At 47.0% G+C, this 18,298-nt stretch overlaps 1 protein-coding gene across 4 annotated transcripts in view; it reads right to left on the reverse strand.

The window, feature by feature from the left end:
- Positions 1-813: 813 nt before the first annotated feature.
- DLG5 (discs large MAGUK scaffold protein 5) overlaps positions 814-18,298 on the reverse strand; it is a 126,954-nt gene continuing 109,469 nt past the window's right edge. For all 4 annotated transcript variants that reach the window (XM_053909623.1, XM_053909625.1, XM_053909622.1 and 1 more), the window contains 6 exons: positions 17,865-18,061; positions 6,613-6,756; positions 6,253-6,380; positions 4,938-5,047; positions 4,135-4,244; positions 814-2,637 (listed from right to left, as the gene is read on the reverse strand). In XM_053909623.1, coding sequence (XP_053765598.1) covers positions 2,534-2,637; positions 4,135-4,244; positions 4,938-5,047; positions 6,253-6,380; positions 6,613-6,756; positions 17,865-18,061 — 793 coding nt within the window. In that variant the 3' untranslated portion in view covers positions 814-2,533. The remainder of the gene's footprint in view (positions 2,638-4,134; positions 4,245-4,937; positions 5,048-6,252; positions 6,381-6,612; positions 6,757-17,864; positions 18,062-18,298) is intronic.

Below are 18,298 nucleotides of genomic sequence, written 5' to 3' on the forward strand. Positions count from 1 at the left end.
CTATAGGAGATTTGGAAAATACAGATAAGACTAAAAGACCCATTGCTAAAACAAGTGGCCCTTGCCCCCATTTGCCAGGTGGGTGACAAAATCCGTGCAGCCGCTGCCGCTCTCACCCTGGCTCTGGGCAGCCCGGTGGCTGGGTGCACGTGGACAAAAAGAGGAGGCCCTCTGGGCCCTGGCCAGCCGCACCAGCCCCCCACCCCCACACCTCAGCTGCCACAGTCCACACAGCCCTGTGACTCTCGTGGCCACCGGTGAGCCCAAGACTGCAGGTCCATGATGGAACTTCACCCAGCAAGAAAGGACCAAGGGGATACTAACACCAAGTCGGCCCCCGCTGGCCAGGTCACCGCAGTGGCATGGTGCGGTGCCCCTGCACGCCTCCAGGCGAAAAGAGCAGAGGAGAAGGACTCTGCTCTGACGGAGACCTCGGCGCATCTAATGAGGCCAGTCCGGGCTTCCTGCCACCCCAGAACTCCAGAGAGCCCTACGTGGTACTGCAATGCTGGGTCCTATCACAGTGCAGCCCCCACACCAGGCGCGGCCTTCTTTAGCCCCGGGCATGACCTGGGCCTCCTCCCCTTACTGAGGACATTAGGGGATCTCCGTGTCCTTCAAATCTCCTTTGCTCTTCACAGCTCTGAATGTAAGCAGCTGAGGGTGCAGGCAGCAGGTCAAAGGGGCTCCTGAGCATCACAGGCGCTGGAGAGAACCTCGCACACCAGACAATTCCGGCTACATGCAGAGAGCCGAAGGACGGGGAACAGACAGAAAACCAATTTAAAAAACAGGTATCTTCATTGCAACAAGTTATGGAAATTGACCTTTATTTATTGTACTAAAGTCTGTGTAACTTTTGATACAAAGTAAGGTTTTAGTACAGAAAATCCCAGTCTGTCAGAACAGTACCTGTGCACACTACCATCACAGTCCCACTCGGGCCGCAACCCAGAGAGACAGCCAGAGGGCACCAGGTGGGACCTGACAGCCCACCGTCTGTCTTGGTTGTCTGAGCTAGAAGACGACGCGTACCTGTGAAACAAAGGGCAGCACTGAGGACTGACACATGTCTCTTTTTGAACAACTGTGCAAGAAAATATATCCCTTTTTTTAAAAAAATGTCAGTTTGGCTAATCTACAATCTAGTGTCTAGAATTACAAAGAATAAAATGAAATCAAAGATTTCTTGCTAGTAAAATGAAATGTTAGGAATAGTATTAAAATATAGGTCCTACCCCAGTGACACTTCCACGGAGCCCAGTACAGTACCTATTATTAACAGGACGCACAGTTTAAGGAGGAACCACATCAAATCTTCAGCCGGAGATATCCAGCATCAGAAGTGCAAAAAAAAAAAAAAAAGAAAAAAAAGAAAAGAAAAAAGAAAAGAAAAGAAGAAAACCCAACCAAAACAGAACCCCCAACAAAGACGTTCTTGTGGGGTTGTGTTTATGCTGGGAGCACGGTCACCGAGACTAAGAAGGTCCTCAGCCGCTCTCTAGATGTCTGACAGTGAGGACACTCGGCATTAAGCTTCCCCTAAGCGCTCTGGGTTCAAAGTCTGAAACACGAGTGTCTTCACATCAGAGACAGCTGATGTACCTGCCCCAGCCCCCAGCGTTTAAGAGTTACCCTGCAAAAATTGCACTGATAAAGCGGTCATTATTTACAGAAGCTGAAGAGGTCCCAGTAGCACGCGCCAGCCCTCGGTTAACTAACACCCTGCCCAGAACTACGGTGTGGTGGTGACCCCAGGTAGAATGCGGACGCAACAATCACAGATGGAGAAGAAATGAGAGAACACGGAAGGTAGGAGAGAAAGCCCGAGCAATGAGGGTGCAGGAAGCCTACGTGGTCTTCCTGGCGCAGGAAGGGAGAACACGGCTGCTGGTGACTCGGCCCTACAAAGGCACTGGTCCTGCCACAATAGCGGCTAAGCCTGCGCAGTCACCGTGTCCCTTCCAGGAGAGGTGCCACCGTGGAGTGGGAAGTTTCTTGAAGCTCTGGTCCCACCGACAGGAACCTCCCAGAGCAAAGTGGGCCCCAGTGAGGTTCCAGAGTCATTTTGCTAAAAGCAGGAACAAAACCCAACACCAAAGCAACACGGGGGGTGGCTGACAGAGGGATAGGGCTGGGCACCGACAACATGGAGCCGTTCAAGTAAACATAAGCAACCAATACTTAGAAAAGGCTTGTAAACGTGTGATCTGAAAGGTTGTCTTTGCAGCATCTCTGATCGGCTGGCTAAAGAAAGGGTGGTGTTGAACCCCTCTATCGAAAGTCTTTTGTGTTTTTTTATTTCGTCTTAAAGCACATGTGTGAGAGGAAGGCAGTCCAATGGCCTGGGCCCGGATCCTGTTCACTTGTGGCCCTGGGTCTACAGAGGAGATGCTTCCGGAGTCCATGTGCACAGGTCCTTCCCCTCCACGTTTATATACAGATAGACTTGTACTTTCAGTCACTGAGAAGGAGCTGGGCCAGACGTTTATGCCGGCAGACAAGCCGCAGCGACTTCCAGCGTGGCATTCTTCTACAGCGGGCAGGCTGGAATCCATAGGACTTTGTTTTGTTCTTGATTGACCATTGCCAAGATCTGAGTGCAAATGCTCGACAGGGCTCCTCCCTGGATGACCCCTGCAAGAGAGCCCCCAAACACATCATTGAGTTCAGAGTGAGTGAGACCCCAGGCTTGTGGCAAATAAATACATCTTTTACTCTTTCTGGTTTTCTGCCTGTTTGGAGCTGCTTGGTTTTCTTTCCTCGCTCTCTTCCATCAGCAAGAAATTGGGGAAGAGAAAGAAAAGAGTTGAGTGCAAATAACTTTGGTTTTTTTATCTGTCCCTCTGCTCAGCTGTTGAGTAGGAGGATGCTGAAAATGCGGGCTCAGATGAAGGTTGGTGTCAAATTTTGCCAGGCTCAGGGGCGCCTGGGTGGCTCAGTTGGTTAAGCGTCCAACTCTCGGTTTTGGCTCAGGTCAGGATCTCACGGTTTCGTGGGTTCGAGCCCCGCGTTGGGCTCTGCGCTGACAGTGCAGAGCCTGCTTGGGATACTCTCTCTCTCCCTCTCTCTCTCTGCCCCTCCCCCACTCACGCTCTCTCTAAAAATAAATAAACTTTAAAAAAAAATTTTCTTTTGCCAGGCTTCGTGGGCCCCTGTAACAGGGATGACCAGGATCTGCCCACTCACACCAACTGCACACTCTCACCGCATGCCCTGGGTGGGGCTTGCCTAGTCTTGCAATGTGGAGCCTGGCACATGGGAAAGCAGTTTGGGGCTCTGTTGCAATGGTTCAATCAGCAGCAGGATTCTCCAGAAACAAGAATGGGTTTAAGGAGCCGGGGCATCCCCATAGGCCAGTGAAGACTCCCAGGCAAGATGATGATACGTCCCCAGCTATGGCCAGCCCTGCCCTGCAGGCTTTCAACACCAGAGGTCCCGTAGACACTAGCCCAGAGCTCTCAGTGTGCTCCATGGAACAGCACTGGTAGACAAAACGGTCCCCGGCCACTTCCCACAGGTATGGACAGAAATAGACAGGGAGCATTTAGAAACTGCTGTTGAACTGTGACAAGAGTAATTTTATGTCTGTTGAAACTAAGAGAAGAAAGTCAAAGGTTATATTTTGTAAGTTCTGGAGTTTTAAATTTTCATTTCTCTAGTAATTACTAACATATTTGACTAAATACTGGTCTGGGACAGATTGGAGATTGAAACTCCCATACACATACATAGAAGCTCCGAGTCTAGTTTTTGAGACCCACTGTTTTGCACAAGAAACACGAAACCAGATCACAACAGTCCCTACAAGTGAATTAGAATCACGGTCCTTGTCTCTGCGAGCCCAGTGTTAATTAACCCCACCACAAACGACTGGTTTCATCAGAGGTTGAAAGCCACAAAGTGAAGTGCTTCTTTTGGTTCGCGGTGCTTCGAAGATCAAAGCTGGTAAGAGTGCAGCTTTTTCTTCGCCAAACCGTACGGCAAGAGTGGAGCTCCCTGGAGGGTGTGAAGGGCAGATGGCCGCAGCCACCAAGTAGAATGCTGGAGCTCTACACTCGGCACCTGTGCTATGAGATGAACTTGTTGCTGCCTGGGTAAAAGTCCGGGTGGACAAGGCCATACCACACCTACCTGTGAAGTATCTACTGTACTCCTGTTCGATCTTCTGAGCCGTCTCAAACTGCTCTTTGGAATGCCTCTGAGTCACCTTGTCCTTCAGGTAGATGGGGTCTCTCTGCTCCCTATCAGACATCCAGAGAAGCAGGCTGAGTCTCCTGCCTCCCCGGGCCCTCCGCCTTCCAGAGTAACAGGGCCTCTGTCAACAGGGCCCCATGCGCTCCTCTGGTAAAGCACAGCGACAGCCTGCAGGCCCCATGGAGTGCTCTGGGCAGTAGGGGGGAGGTGGGCGCCCCACTGCGGGCACACAGAGAACAGACACCCCCCTGCCCCCCAGCTGGTCCCCAGGTGCAGGAACCGGAAGCTTAGAAGCACAGAAAGGCAAAATGGAGGGGAGGGCTTGACGAGTTGTCAGCCCAACCAGTGTGAAAACTAAAGCTCAGTGAAAACAAAGGCTCATCCATGACCCAAGCCAGCTCCTAGCAGACCTGGATCCAGCCCAGGTCAGCTAGTCACCGTGTCCCCGTGAGCACCAAGCTGAGAGGCGGAAGGGCAAAGAGGGGTGGGACGCCCAGGAAGCAGAGCAGACAAAGCCGCGCATACTCCGGGAACCGTGGCAGCAACCAGAGAGGGCAAAGGTGCAGTGGGAGGAGGGCTGTGCTTGGTTAGCCCTGCTTGACTGAGCGTTGAGACGGGGAGGGTCCCACACACGCTGCCCGTCTCATTCTCCCACGTCCGCCCCCACTGCCTAGCGTTTGAGCCAGCAGCCCCATCCCCAGCAAGGCCCCTGCCGAGCCCCCGCCGAGCCGGGCACCTACTTGATGTGTTTGGCGCTCTTGTAGTGGATGAAGATGACAATGGGGTAGATGTGCATGTGGTGCAGCCGCTCGATGGCATGGGGGGAGATGTCCAGGAGACAGTGCCGGTTCTGAGGGGGGGAGGGGGAAGAGTAAGTGCCCCGGGACAGGCAGGGGGCGGTGGGCTGGGCCTCAGAAACACTGACACCCTTCTGAGGACACCTCCTGCCTTCCTCTGCCACTGCTGGGTCCCACCTCTCCCACACTGCTCTCCCTCACTCCATACACAAACACGAAGGTCTTACCCGCGAACCAGGCAGCATGACCAGTCTTCCACGAAGACCACGTAGGAAAAACCGTGGGGAGCTTTACCCCAGAAAATCTCTCCCCCACAAGCTGTCAACTCTGATGCTGGTCAAGGCTCGGAGCCAGGGTGGAGTGGGGTCTGGACGGCCCACCTCCAAACTTCCTGTCCTTCCTCTGCCCAGATACAGGGAACTTTCTTAAAGCCCACCCCCAGCCGGGCCTCAGAAGCCTCACTTCTGCCAGATTGAGCAAAAGAAGACATGGAGATTCAGCAGGGCCTGCCCCAGGGAAGGGGAGTGCGTGTCTTTGAGTGGCTGTGACTGAAACGTGTCCCGGGGTTCCCTGAGCCTGTGGGCAGAGTGTGAGCCAAGGAAAGACCACGGGCCCTCTGCACGTGGCTCTCCCCGATGCCCGCAAGCTGCAGAGGGGGAGCCCAACGTTGGCCAGCTTTCCACCTTCCTGGAGCACCCCTAACTGGAGCACATCCACCTCCTTCACTCAGTGAGGAGGAGACCAAGGAGTAGCCACACCTTCAACAGCTGCTTTTCCAATATCCCTTCCAGATTTCCCCACTTTTCCTCATGCTGCCTGGCAAACGGACCCCAGTACCTTCAAGAGCCTTAAAGACACACAGAAATGGCTCTTAATCCTTTCAGGGGCAGCGACCGTGATGGAGGCTGGGAGCCCTGTCCCCAGAACAAGGCACACGTAAACACGTCTGCACATAAGCAGAGCAGATGCAGGACCCTGCTGTAGAATCCCCCGTGTGGGGCTTTCCTAGAGTTCAAAGCTCCCATCAGATCCCCTCAGAGGGACAGAGGTGACATGTGCGCAGGGACTAGCATCCTGTTGGTGACCGTGGAAGCACACAAAAGCAGTGGGGGCAACCCTCGAGGAGAGCGACTTGGACTAAAGGGACACAGGCAAGTTCACTGAAGGCCCAAGAAACACGCAAGGCAGAGATCCAAAAGGGCCAGGCATCCAAGCCCAAATGCTCAAACCCTAACCCTTGGTCTGAGGCAACAGGTACCTTTTCTGTGATCTCCTTTATGGAAGCCACCGTGGTCACATCAAAATGGCCACTCCTCCGCTTATAGTCGACGAACAGGCAGTCTTTGACGCCTCGCTCGATGGCCTGCTGGGAGGCCTTCATCACCTCTGCAAAGCACAGACACGGGAATGAGGGTGCACCCTGGCATGGTGAGCTGTCCTGGCACATTCTGGGCAAGGACACTGTGCAGAAGAGCAGTTCTGCCATCCTTACTTCCAGAGAAAGATCCGGAAGGCACACAGCAATGTGACCCAAGTCAGGAGGGCTCGGAAACACCGTGGAACGCAGCCCCAGGGGACAGGTGGACATAGCCCAGAAGGAACAGAGGGTGCCCCTTACCAAGGGGGCATCTGCAGAACTTGCCGGGCGCCTCGTTCACCAGCATCTCCTTCACCACGTCCAGTAAGGGCCCCAGAATGAGGACGGGCCTCAGGGAGGTGCAGTCTACTTTCTGGACCCGCTGATAGGCAAGGCTCACCGAATCTGTGGGAGACAGGGGCAGTGTCACAGGCACGTGCCTGGAGCAGAGGAAGGGAGAGAGGCCGGGGACCCACTGCTGCCCTGACCTTTCTCAGCCCAGGCAGCTTTGCCCGCTTCAGGCCACACATCCAGAGCCAGGTGGAGTGAGCAGCTCAGCACGGTTCGCCTGTTCAGTACTGGAGAGTCCCCTTGTCCTGGGCACACCAAGCTCACGGGCAGAATTGAGGGGAAGTCTGTCCCCTCCCTCACCCACACCTCCACACCTCCACACCTCCATACATGAAGATTATCCATGTATATCTACATGGCTTCCTATAGAGCATTTCTCAACCTAGTGACCAGCTGACCTGTTCCGGTCAGCAGGGGAGGGTTTGGTGGCCACAATGACCATCTGGGAACTCCTATGCATTTCTGACTAAAGCCTCTGAGGAGTCCTGGGGCAAAGGAACTGCTCCACGAAAAGATGAACACATCTTCCCTTTTAAAAATCAGAACATTACAGGTAGGGCGAAACAGCTCTGATACCCATTCTCCAGTCCTGGTCCCCGCCAGCCTCCTCATAACCACTATTATGAGCTGGAAGTACATCCTTCCAGATGTTTGTTGTTGTCACATGTTGATTTTTACATACTCAAAAAAGACTAGTAAATATGCTGTGTGTGTGCATGTGCCCAACAAAAATGACACAACACTATAAACATTCTGCACCTCCCTCTTCCAGTCAGTGTTATGTTTCCGGAAGGCATCCCTGTTAATTCATACTGCCCTCCCACATTCCTTCTGAACTTCCCATGCATGGATACACTGCGTCTACACCTCCATTTCCCTGTGTATGGACATCAACTCACTATGCCTTCAACTTATTTGAGCAAGAATCATATTCTACCCTAATGACTATGAACATTCCACACAGTGGGATACCAATTTAGAAGATTCCTGTTCCTCCCTGAATAATCTGCTTTGTTGGAAGTCCTCACAATTACAGATTCAGAGAGCTATAGAACATCTCACAAGTCATTAAACCCAACCACAGAAAATATAAAACTCCCTGGGAAGAGAAAAGATACATATAGAGAATCTGGAAGTAACATAATGTAGGCATGTAAATCACTCTAAATCTGGTGTAGATATTTAAAAACGAAAGCATAAAAGTAATTATAAATCTATGCTAATCTATACACTGATAGAAAAAGAGGTAATAGGTGTCATCAACAACATAAATGGGGTTGAGGTCACAGAGGTGTAACATGGAATTTTTGCAGGAGACTGAAATTAAGTTATTATCAGTTTAAAATGGATTGTTATAACTTTAAGACTTTAAGGGGTTTTATGTAATTTCAATGGTAACCAAAAAGAAAATCTCTTTACAATATACATGAAGGGAAATGGGAAGGGAATCAAAACCTGTCACTACCAAAAGCAAACAAAAAAACCCGAAACCCGCAAAGCATACAACAGCGGGCAGCAAGGGAGGAAGAGATGGACAAAAATGGTATAAGACACACAGAAAACAATTCAAGTGGAAATAAGTCCTCCCATATCAGTAATTACATGTGAATGGATGGGCTGAATGGGTAAATAAATAAGATCCAGCTACATGCAGTTTGGGAGACTCACTTTAGTTCTAAGAATACCCACCGGCTAATAGTGAAAGAACAGAGAAAAGCTATTTCGTGCAACTGAGAATGTAAAGAGAGCAAGGTAGTCATGTTCTAGCAGCCTACACAGACTCTCAGGCAGACGATGTCACAAGAGACAAAGTAGGACATCATATAATGACAAAAGGGTGAATTCTCCAGAAAGATACAACAATTATAAACACACATGCACCTAACATCAGAACTCCCAAATACATGACACAAACATTGACAGAACGGAAGGAAGAACCAGCAACACAATATTCATAGGGACTTCAAAGCCCCACTTTTGTTATGGACAAAACAGCCAGACAGAAAATAAGGAAAGAGCAACTGAACCACAAAGCACTACATACCACGTGGACCTAACAGACAGGCACAGAACACTCCAACCAGCAACAGCAGAATACACACTCTTCTCAAGTGCACAGGGAGCATTCTCCAGGATAGACCACAAAATTAATTTAAGAAGACTGAAATTATATAAAATATCTTTTCTGACAATGGAATGAAACTAGAAATCAACAGCAAAAAGAAAAAAAAGGAAAATAGACCCATACTTGGAAATGCAACAAGTCACTCTTAACCCAAGAGTCAAAGAAACAAATCAGAGAGGAATTTAGAAAATTTTGGAGACAAATGAAAACAACACAGCATACCGATGCTTGCAGGATGCAGAAAAGCAGTCCTAAGAGGGAAATCTGTGGTAGTAAATGCTGACATTGAAAAAGAAGAAATCAACAATCCAACTTCACGCTTTGAGGAATCAGGGGGAAAAAAGAAAAAACTAACCCAAATTTAGCAGAAGGAAGGGAAAAATAGAGAGCAGAGATAAATCAGAGAACAGAAAAACCAGAAAAAAAATCAATGAAACCAAGACTTGGCTTTTTAGTAAGGTCAACAAAATTGACAAACTCTTAGCTAGAATAATGAAGAACAAAAGGGGGAAGCCTAACGTAACTGTAGTAAGTGAAGAAAGGGACATAACTGATTTCACAGGAATAAAAAGGATTATAGAAAACTACTATGAATAATTATATGTAAACAAACTGGACAGCCTGGAAGAAATGATAAATTCCCAGAAACATAGAATGTATTATGACTGTGTCATGAAGTAATTTTTAAAAATCTGAACAGAGCTATAACAAGGAGACTGCAAGTAATAGAAAAAACTTCCCAACAAGAAAAAGCCCAGGACAAGATGGTTTATTCAGCAGAGAATTCTACCAAAATAAAATTTAAAAAATTAGTATCAGTCTCTTCACACTCTTCCAAAAATTGAAGAGGAGGGGGCACTCCCAAACTCATTCCTCAGCACAACAAGAAAACTACAGACCAGTATCCCTGATGAATATAGACACAAAAATCCTCAACAAAATACTACCAGACTGAACTCAACAACACATCAAAAAACACATCATATGCCACGACCAACTGGGATTTATCCCTGGAATGCAAGGATGGCTCAACATACAAAAATCCATCAATGTCATACACCGTATTAACAAAATGAAGGACAAAAACCACATCACTTCAATTGACACAGAAAACGCATTCGACAAAACTCAATACCCTCTCATGATAAAAACACTTTACAAACTAGAACAGACAGAAACTACTTCAACATAACAAAAGCCATATGAAAAGTCCATAGCTAACATCATATTCAATGGCAAAAGATGGAAAACTCTCCCTCCAAGAGCAGAAACAAAGGCAAAGATGCCCCCATTTGCCACTACTATCCAACAGGCTTACTGGGAATCCCAGCCAGGGCAATTAAACCAGGAAAGAAAGACAGCATCCACGTTAGAAAACAAGTACTAAAATTATCTGTTCACAGATGACACAAAATTATGCAACAAGTTCTAGAGAATACACACACACACACACACACACACACACACACACACACACACAACCTGTTACAACTAATGATTTCAGCAGTTTCAGAATACAAAATCAACATACAAAAATCAGTTGACTTTCTATATGCTAACAATGACCATTCTGAAAAAGAAATTAAGAAAACAAACCCGTTTACTAGAGCATCACAAAGGAAAAAATACTTAGGAACCAACCTAACCAAGGAGGTGAAAGACTTGTAAACTACAAACTACACAATATTGCAAAAAGAAATCAAAGAAGATACAAATACATGGAAAGACATCCTATGCTCTGGACTGGAAGACTCAGTATTGTTAAAGTGTCCATACTACCTAAATCAATCTACAGATTCAATGCAATCCCTCTGAAAATCCCAATGGCATTTTTTGCAGAAAGAAAAAAAAAAAAAACCCTGAAATTCATATGGAATCTCAAGGGACCCTGAATAGCCAAAAGAATCCAAAAAGAACAAAGTTGGAGGCCTCACACTTCCTGATTTCAAAACGTACTAGGAAACAACAGTTATCAGACAGTGTGGTCCTGGCATAAAACATATATACTGACCAGTGGAAGACAGAGAGAGCCCAAAAATAAACCCTGTATAATGGCTACATGATTTTTGAAAAGAGTGCCAAGATTACACAGTCAGGAAAGGACTTCAACAAATGGTGCTGGGAAAACTGATACCCACATGCAAAAGAATGAGGTTGGACCTTTATCTTACACCATATACAAAAATTAACTCAAAATGAAATAAAGATCCAAACAGAAGACCTAAGATCATAAAACTCTGGGAAGAAAACAGAGAACAACCTTCATGACATTGGTGTGGGCAATGATTTCTTTTTATTATTATTTGAGAGAAAGAGCACAGGTGAGAGTGGGGGGCAGGGTGGCAGAGAGAGAAAGAGAGAAAGAGAGAGAAAGAGAGAGAAAGAGAGAGAGAGAGAGAGAGAGAGAGCGAGCTAGAGAGTGAGAATCTTAAGCAGGCTCCACACTCAACACAAAGCCCAGAGGAGGGCTCAATCTCACAACCATGAGATCACGACCTGAGCTGAAATCAAGAGTCAGATGTTTATGGAATACCACTTGGTAATGAGAAAGAATGAAATCTGGCCATTTGTAGCTACGTGGATGGAACTGGAAGATATTATACTAAGTGAAATAAGTCAGGCAGAGAAAAATAGTTACCATACATTTTCACTCATATGCAGATCCTGATAAACTTAACAGAGAACCATGCGGGGGGGGAGGGGGGGGGAGGGAGGAAAAAAGAGTTGCAGAGAGGGAGGGAGGCAAACCATAAGAGACTTAAATACTGAGAACAAACTGAAGGTTGATGGGGGGAGGGGGAGAGGGGAAAGTGGGTGATGGGCATTGAGGATGAGCACTGGGATGAGCACTGGGTGTTGTATGGAAACCAATCTGACAATAAATTATATTTAAAAAAAAAAAAAAAAGAGTCAGATGTTTAACCAACTGAGCCACCCAGGCGCCCTGGGCAATGATTTCTTGAACAGAACAAAAAGCACAGGCAATGAAAGCAAAACAGACAAATGGAACTACATCAGATTTTAAAACTTCTGAGCATCAAAGCAAATAATAGAGTGAAAAGGCAACCTCTGAAATGGGAGATAATATCTGCAAAACATACATCTGATGCTAACATCCGGAATTGATTTTTCGAGGGTTTATTTAAATTTCAGTTAGTTGGGGCACCTGGTTGGCTCAGTTGGTTGAGCATCTGACTTTGGCTCAGGTCATGATCTCACAGTTTTTGAGTTTGAGTCCTGCATCAGTCTCTGTGCTGACAGCTCAGAGCCTGGAGCCTGCTTCAGATTCTGTGTCACCCTCTCTCTCAGCCCCCTGCTCCTTCTCTCTCTCTCAAAAATAAATAAATATTAAAAAAAAATTCCAGTTAGTTAACATACAATGTGATATTAGTTTCAGGAATCGAATTTAGTGATTCAACACTTACATAGAACACCTGATGTTCACCACAATAGGTGCCCTCCTTAATACCCATCACCTATTTCACCCATGCCACACCCATCTCCACTCTGGTAACCCTCAGTCTGTTCTGTATAGTTAAGAGACTGTTTTTTGGTTTGCCTCTCTTTTTTCCCTATGATCATTTATTTTGTTTCTTAAATTCCACATAGTGAAATCATATGGCACACTTAGCTTTCTCTGACTGATTTATTTGGCTTAGCATTATACTCTCTAGCTCCATCCATGCTGTTGCAAACAGCAAGAGTTCATTCTTTTTGATGGCTGAGTAATATTCCATTGTACATATATACCACATCTTCTTTATCCCTTCATCAGTTGATGAACACTTGGGCTGTTTCTATAATTTGGCTATTGTTGATAATGCTGCTATAAACATCAAGGTGCACGTATCCCTTTTAATTAGTATTTTTGTATCCTTTCGGTAAATACCCAGTGGTGCAACTGATGGATCACAGGGTAGTTCTATTTTTATAAAGAATTTCTACAACTCAACAACAAAAAGACATATAATTTTTAAAAACAGGCTAAGGATTAGAATGGACAATTCTCCAAAGAAGATATACAAATGGCCAACAAGTTTATTTTTTTTTAAAAAATGCTCTACATCACTAATTATAAGAGAAATGCAAATCAAAAACTACCCTCAGATACGACCTTTACACCCATTAGGATAGCCACATGAAAAGAACAGAAAATAACAAGTTGGCGAGAATGCAGATAAATCAGAACCTTTGTGCACTGTTGGTGGAAATGTAAAATAATGCAGCCATTATGGAAAACAGTATGGAGGTCCTTCAAGAAAATTAAAAATAGAGGGGTGCCTGGGTGGCTCAGTCGGTTGGGTGTCCGACTTTGGCTCAGGTCATGATCTCACAGTTTGTGAGTTCGAGCCCTGCGTCGGGCTCTGTGCGGACAGAGCCTAGAGCCTGTTTCAGATTCTGTGTCTCCCTCTCTCTCTGACCCTCCCCCATTCATGCTCTGTCTCTCTCTGTCTCAAAAATAAATAAACATTAAAAAAAAAAATAGAAACCATACGATAAAGCAATCCCACTCCCAGTAATATAGCCAAAAGAATTCAAAGCAGAGATATTAGCACACCCATGTTCATCCAGCCTTCTTCATAATAGCCAAGAGGCAGAAGGAACCCAAATTCACTGCAAGATGAATAAAGAAAATGGGGTAGGTATACACAATGGAATACTATGTAGCCTTAAACAAACAAACAAACAAAAAGAAATCCAAAGAAATCCTGTCATACTACAACATGGATGAGACTGCAGGATATTTGCTAAGCAATTAAGCCCATCATAAAAAGCCAAATGCTGTATGATTCCACTCATGTGAAAATGTCTCAAGTAGTCAAAATCATAGAAACAGAAGTAGAAGGTGATGGGGGTGTCAAGGTGGGGAATGGGGGGGGAGGGAAAATTAGTGTTCGGTGGGTACGGTTTCAGTACAGCCCGATAAAAAGTTCTAGAGGTCTTGGGCACAACGGTGCAAATACACTTAACACTACTCAACTGTACCACACTTACAACTGTTAAGATGGTAAATTTAAAGTTATGTGGATTACTGAGCAAGAAAAAGGTCTGCTGAAAACATCCAGGCTCTCCAGGCTGAAGCACGGAGACAAAAAAAGAGATGGAAAGGCATATAAAACATAAGGGACATCGCCAAACAACTGACGTACAGGAGAGAGAAGAACAGCACAGAAGGAGCTTACGAGAAACACCGGACCGTCCTTTTCCAAAACTGACAAAAACGTCCGGCCTCAGATTCCGGAAGCGCTAAGAACCACCCACCGCCACCACCGAAGCCCCAGCCGAGTAGACATAAAACCACACCTCGTACCTCGTGGTAGGACTGCTGAGAAACGCAGACAAGGAAGATCTTCAAGACAGCCGGGGGGATGGAGAAGGGTCAGACACACGTTACCTTCCGCACGGCGAACAACGTGAAAGATGACTTCTCACCGGAAACGACGTGGGGGGAGGCTGCAACGCGCCCCCTAGAGCAAGTCTCCCCCAGCGCCGGAACCTGGGACTGTTCCCTTACAGAGCGAAGAGTAACTGAGTGAAGCATCTTCGGAGGAGGCGCTCATCCTGGATCGCCCAGGCCCTGAGCGCAATCACGTGGGCCCTTGTGAGCGACAGAGGGAGTTCTGAGACAGACAAACATGGAGAAGGTGAAGGAACACGGAGCAGAGAGATGTGAAGATGCTGGTGATGTGGCCACACGTGTAGGCACGCTGGCAGCCACCAGAAGCTGTAAGAAACAGATTCTCCCCTAGAGCCCTGGAGGGAGTGTGGGCCTGCCATGCCTTTTTTTTTTTTTTTTTTTTTTTTTTTTTTGCACCCAAAGGTAGATTTTGGACTTCTAGCTCCCAGGACTGTGAGAGAATAAACGTACATTGTGTTAGCCACAACACCTGTGATATTTGCTACCGCAGCCTTAGGAAATGAATGCCCCACGAAAGCCAGAAGACCGTATCTTGAAAACGCAGAAATAAAAGACTGCCCGTTTAAAATTCCATATCCGTTTGCATATCCATATCCATTTTTCACTCCATTTGGAGTGAAAGTCTCCAAAGATGATGGGAAAACACATAAGCAAACAGGGAGAGAATGTGTCGCCCAGGATCCTGCATGACAGGAAGTGCTAAAGGTCCCCCCACAGCAACAACAAAACAGCCACTATGTGAGGTGAAGTAACACGTTAACTCACCTTGCTGTGGTACTATGGTACCTACTGCGCGACACATGTAACAAATCATCACGTTGTGGACCTTAAACCCACACAGGGTTACATGTCGACTCTATCTCAAGGAAGCAGGGAAACAAGAGACGCTAAAGGGAGCTGCTCGGCGGGAAGGAGGGAGCATGCGCGGGGGGCAGAGCTGCAGGCAGGCGTGAAGAGCAGGAGGCAGGGCGCCTACAAGTGAATTACTGGCGTGCACACCAACGATACGGTCTCCGGCTCAAAATACACGTCGAATGAAAGTGGTAACGGGAATGGCGGGGAGGAGGTACCTGGAAGTCAGAGGCTTCCCGTGTTTTAGAATTTTTAGGGAAATGGCCAGAGTGATGACTTATGTTGGTGCTGAGGCAGACACGTATGCCGTGAGGCCTCCTACAACCCCCCAAGGAACAAAATCAATTAGGAAAACGAACAGACGGACTGGGGGACACAGAATAATGAAAATACTTGATGCAGCCAAAAAAAAAAAAGGTAAGCAAGGAAACAAAAGAAACATAAAACAGACAGAACCACAGAAAACAAATGGTAAGACAGTAAAAGTAAATCCAAACCTACCAGTATATTTAATCGGGTAATTAAATACTCTGATCAGATGATAAAGATTGCTACAAGTATGCTCACTCAGACTGTGAAAGCTCATGTCATACACTGTTCTGTAAATGTATGTGCACTTTCTTTACATATATGATATTTCAAAAAATGAAAAAAGACAAATTGTCACAGTGGGTTTAAAAAAAAAACAAAAAAACCCTAGGGGTGCCTAAGTGGTTCACTTGGCTAAGCATTTGACTTTGGCTCAGGTCACGATCTCGCGGTCTCTGAGTTTGAGCCCCGTGTCAGGCTCTGTGCTGACAGCTCAGAGCCTGGAGCCTGCTTCAGATTCTGTGTCGCCCTCTCTCTCTGCCCCTCCCCGCTCATGGTCTGTCTCTCTCTCAAAAATATGTAAACATTAAAAAACAAAACAAAACAAAAAACAAAAAAAACAAAAACACCCTACAACCTGCTTACAGGAGACATTTACATATAAAGCTACGGAACAGTTTAAACGAGAGAGACAGGAAAGGTGAACTATGCAAAAACTAACAAAAAGAAAATGGGTGTCACAATTCAGACAAAACAGACTCTAAGGCAAGAAACATTAATAGAGATGAAGATTATTTCATAATGAACAAAAGGGTCAATTTACCAAGGAAGGATCATAAATCAAAAGGTGTGTGTGCCTAAACACAATTTCCAAATATGTAACGTAAAAACCCCGAAGAACCAAACGAAGAATGGACAAATTTCTATTCTTCAAAGACGTCCCCAGGACACGCATGGAAGACACCAGAGATGGTGTCTACGGGAAAAGGGGAAGGGGAATGTGAAACTAAAGATCAAAAAAATGAAAGGGGAAAAAAACAAAAAAACTAAAGAACAAAACCTTGCTTTAAGATATCAACAGATTTTTCTGTAAAGATCAACAAAACCAAGCAAAGGTTTTTGCCAAAAGGTTCATGCAGCTAAAGATAGTCTTTCTTACATTTTACATTTAAACATGTAAACATCAGGGCGCCTGGGTGGCTCAGCTGGTTAATCGCTTGACTTTGGCTCAGGTCATGATCTCACAGTTTGTGTTCAGGCCCCGCATCGGGCTCTGTGCTGACAGTACAGTGCCTGAAGCCTGCTTCAGATTGTGTGTGTGTGTCTCTCTCTCTGCCCCTCCCCTGCTCACACTGTCTCTCTGTCTGTCTCTCAAAAGTAAATAAATATTAAAAAAATAAAAACAAAATAATAAATAAAATAATAAAAGAAAAGAAAAGAATAGAGTAGAGTAGAATAGAGTAGAATAGAAAAGACTACACAGAAAGATCCATTCTTAGCTCCAGGACACAGAAAAACAGATGTGGCCCACTGGCTGGGGTTTGCCAACCCTGTCCTGATGGGGAGAGACAGAGACCATGAACAAGGGTGGGATTCACTCAACCCCCTGTGCCTAAAGCCTTAATTTTAAAAATAAAAAAGGGAGGAGGGGAGGAAGGCAGGGAAGGAAGAAACCAGCTATCCTACTGGCTGCTGCTCAATGCCACCTTCACTGCCTGCCTGCCCGTGAGGGCGACATTCTAGGACACTGGACACACACCCGGGTCCCAGGAGCGGCATTCACAAGGGCCTCCTGCTTTACAGGACAAGTGCACCCTTTCCACAAGGGCAATCTGCCAGGGGATGTCTGACGCTCCCAAATATGCAACTCCAGCCCTGGCTGGGTGCCTGGTCCTGGAAAGATCTTGTAAGAATCATCAATGGACACAGGAGTGAAGCCAGAAAAGGCCAAAGATCCGCAGAGACTGGTGGCTCTCGGTTACCACCAAACAGCCTATGATAACCCCGAAACAAACCAGGAGCAACGCATCGAGCAGAGGCTGCTTCCGCCCATCCAATGCCTATCCTTCCTCTCTTCCTTACTAGGTACTGAGGCCGGCACAGTGCCAGCTAAGACCCTGCTTTTTCAGGGTCTCTTGCCGATGCAAGTAGTCAATGAGATGTGAACAGAAGTCACACGGTGGGACTTCCAGGTAAGCCGTTTAAAGAGGCGCACGCGGCTGCAGCACACTCTTGCCCCATCCTCCTTCCTGCTGCCTGGACACGGATGTGACAGCTGGAGCTGCAATGTCACACAGAGGGCAGGCCCTGGGGACAGCTGCGCCGCCACCCCAACCCAGACAACTGCTTCTGCACGAGAGCAGAGCAAGCCTCTATCTTGTCTAAGTCACTGTCACTGCTGTGCGGTTTCTGCAGTCAATGGCAAACCTAATTCTGAGCAAGTGTGCTCAGCCTTGCCTTCAAAGAGTGGAATGGTGTCGTTGGAAAAGGTGTCCAAGGCCAGGAGGTCCTTCCCATCTTTGGACCCGCTGCGTTTGTGCTTATGTTTCCTTCGGAAGAAGGATCTGCGTGCAGCTGCCGACAGCGTCTTTGTGGCGTTGTTGTCGTCTTTGACTTCAGACATGCTGAGTCTCCTGGAGAATTCTTGGTCCATCCTGTGGTCACAGGGAACAGTGGTGCTGGGAAGGGCCTAGGGACCACCTCCCGCCCGTCCTGCCCTGCCCGTGCAGAGGGTGCGAGCCAGGACTCCAGGCTCCTCCAACACTCCTCTCCAGGTTCGTTGGCCACATCACCCACCCATGCCACCAAGGACCCCTTGGGACCACTGCTGTGGGGGCGACACACACCCCAGTGCTGGGGGAGCTCTCAGAGCGGGACAATTGCTACACTCA

The sequence above is a fragment of the Panthera pardus genome, unplaced genomic scaffold (assembly GCF_024362965.1).
Source record: "Panthera pardus isolate Hobbes unplaced genomic scaffold, ASM2436296v1 HiC_scaffold_22, whole genome shotgun sequence".
NCBI classification, from domain to species: domain Eukaryota; kingdom Metazoa; phylum Chordata; class Mammalia; order Carnivora; family Felidae; genus Panthera; species Panthera pardus.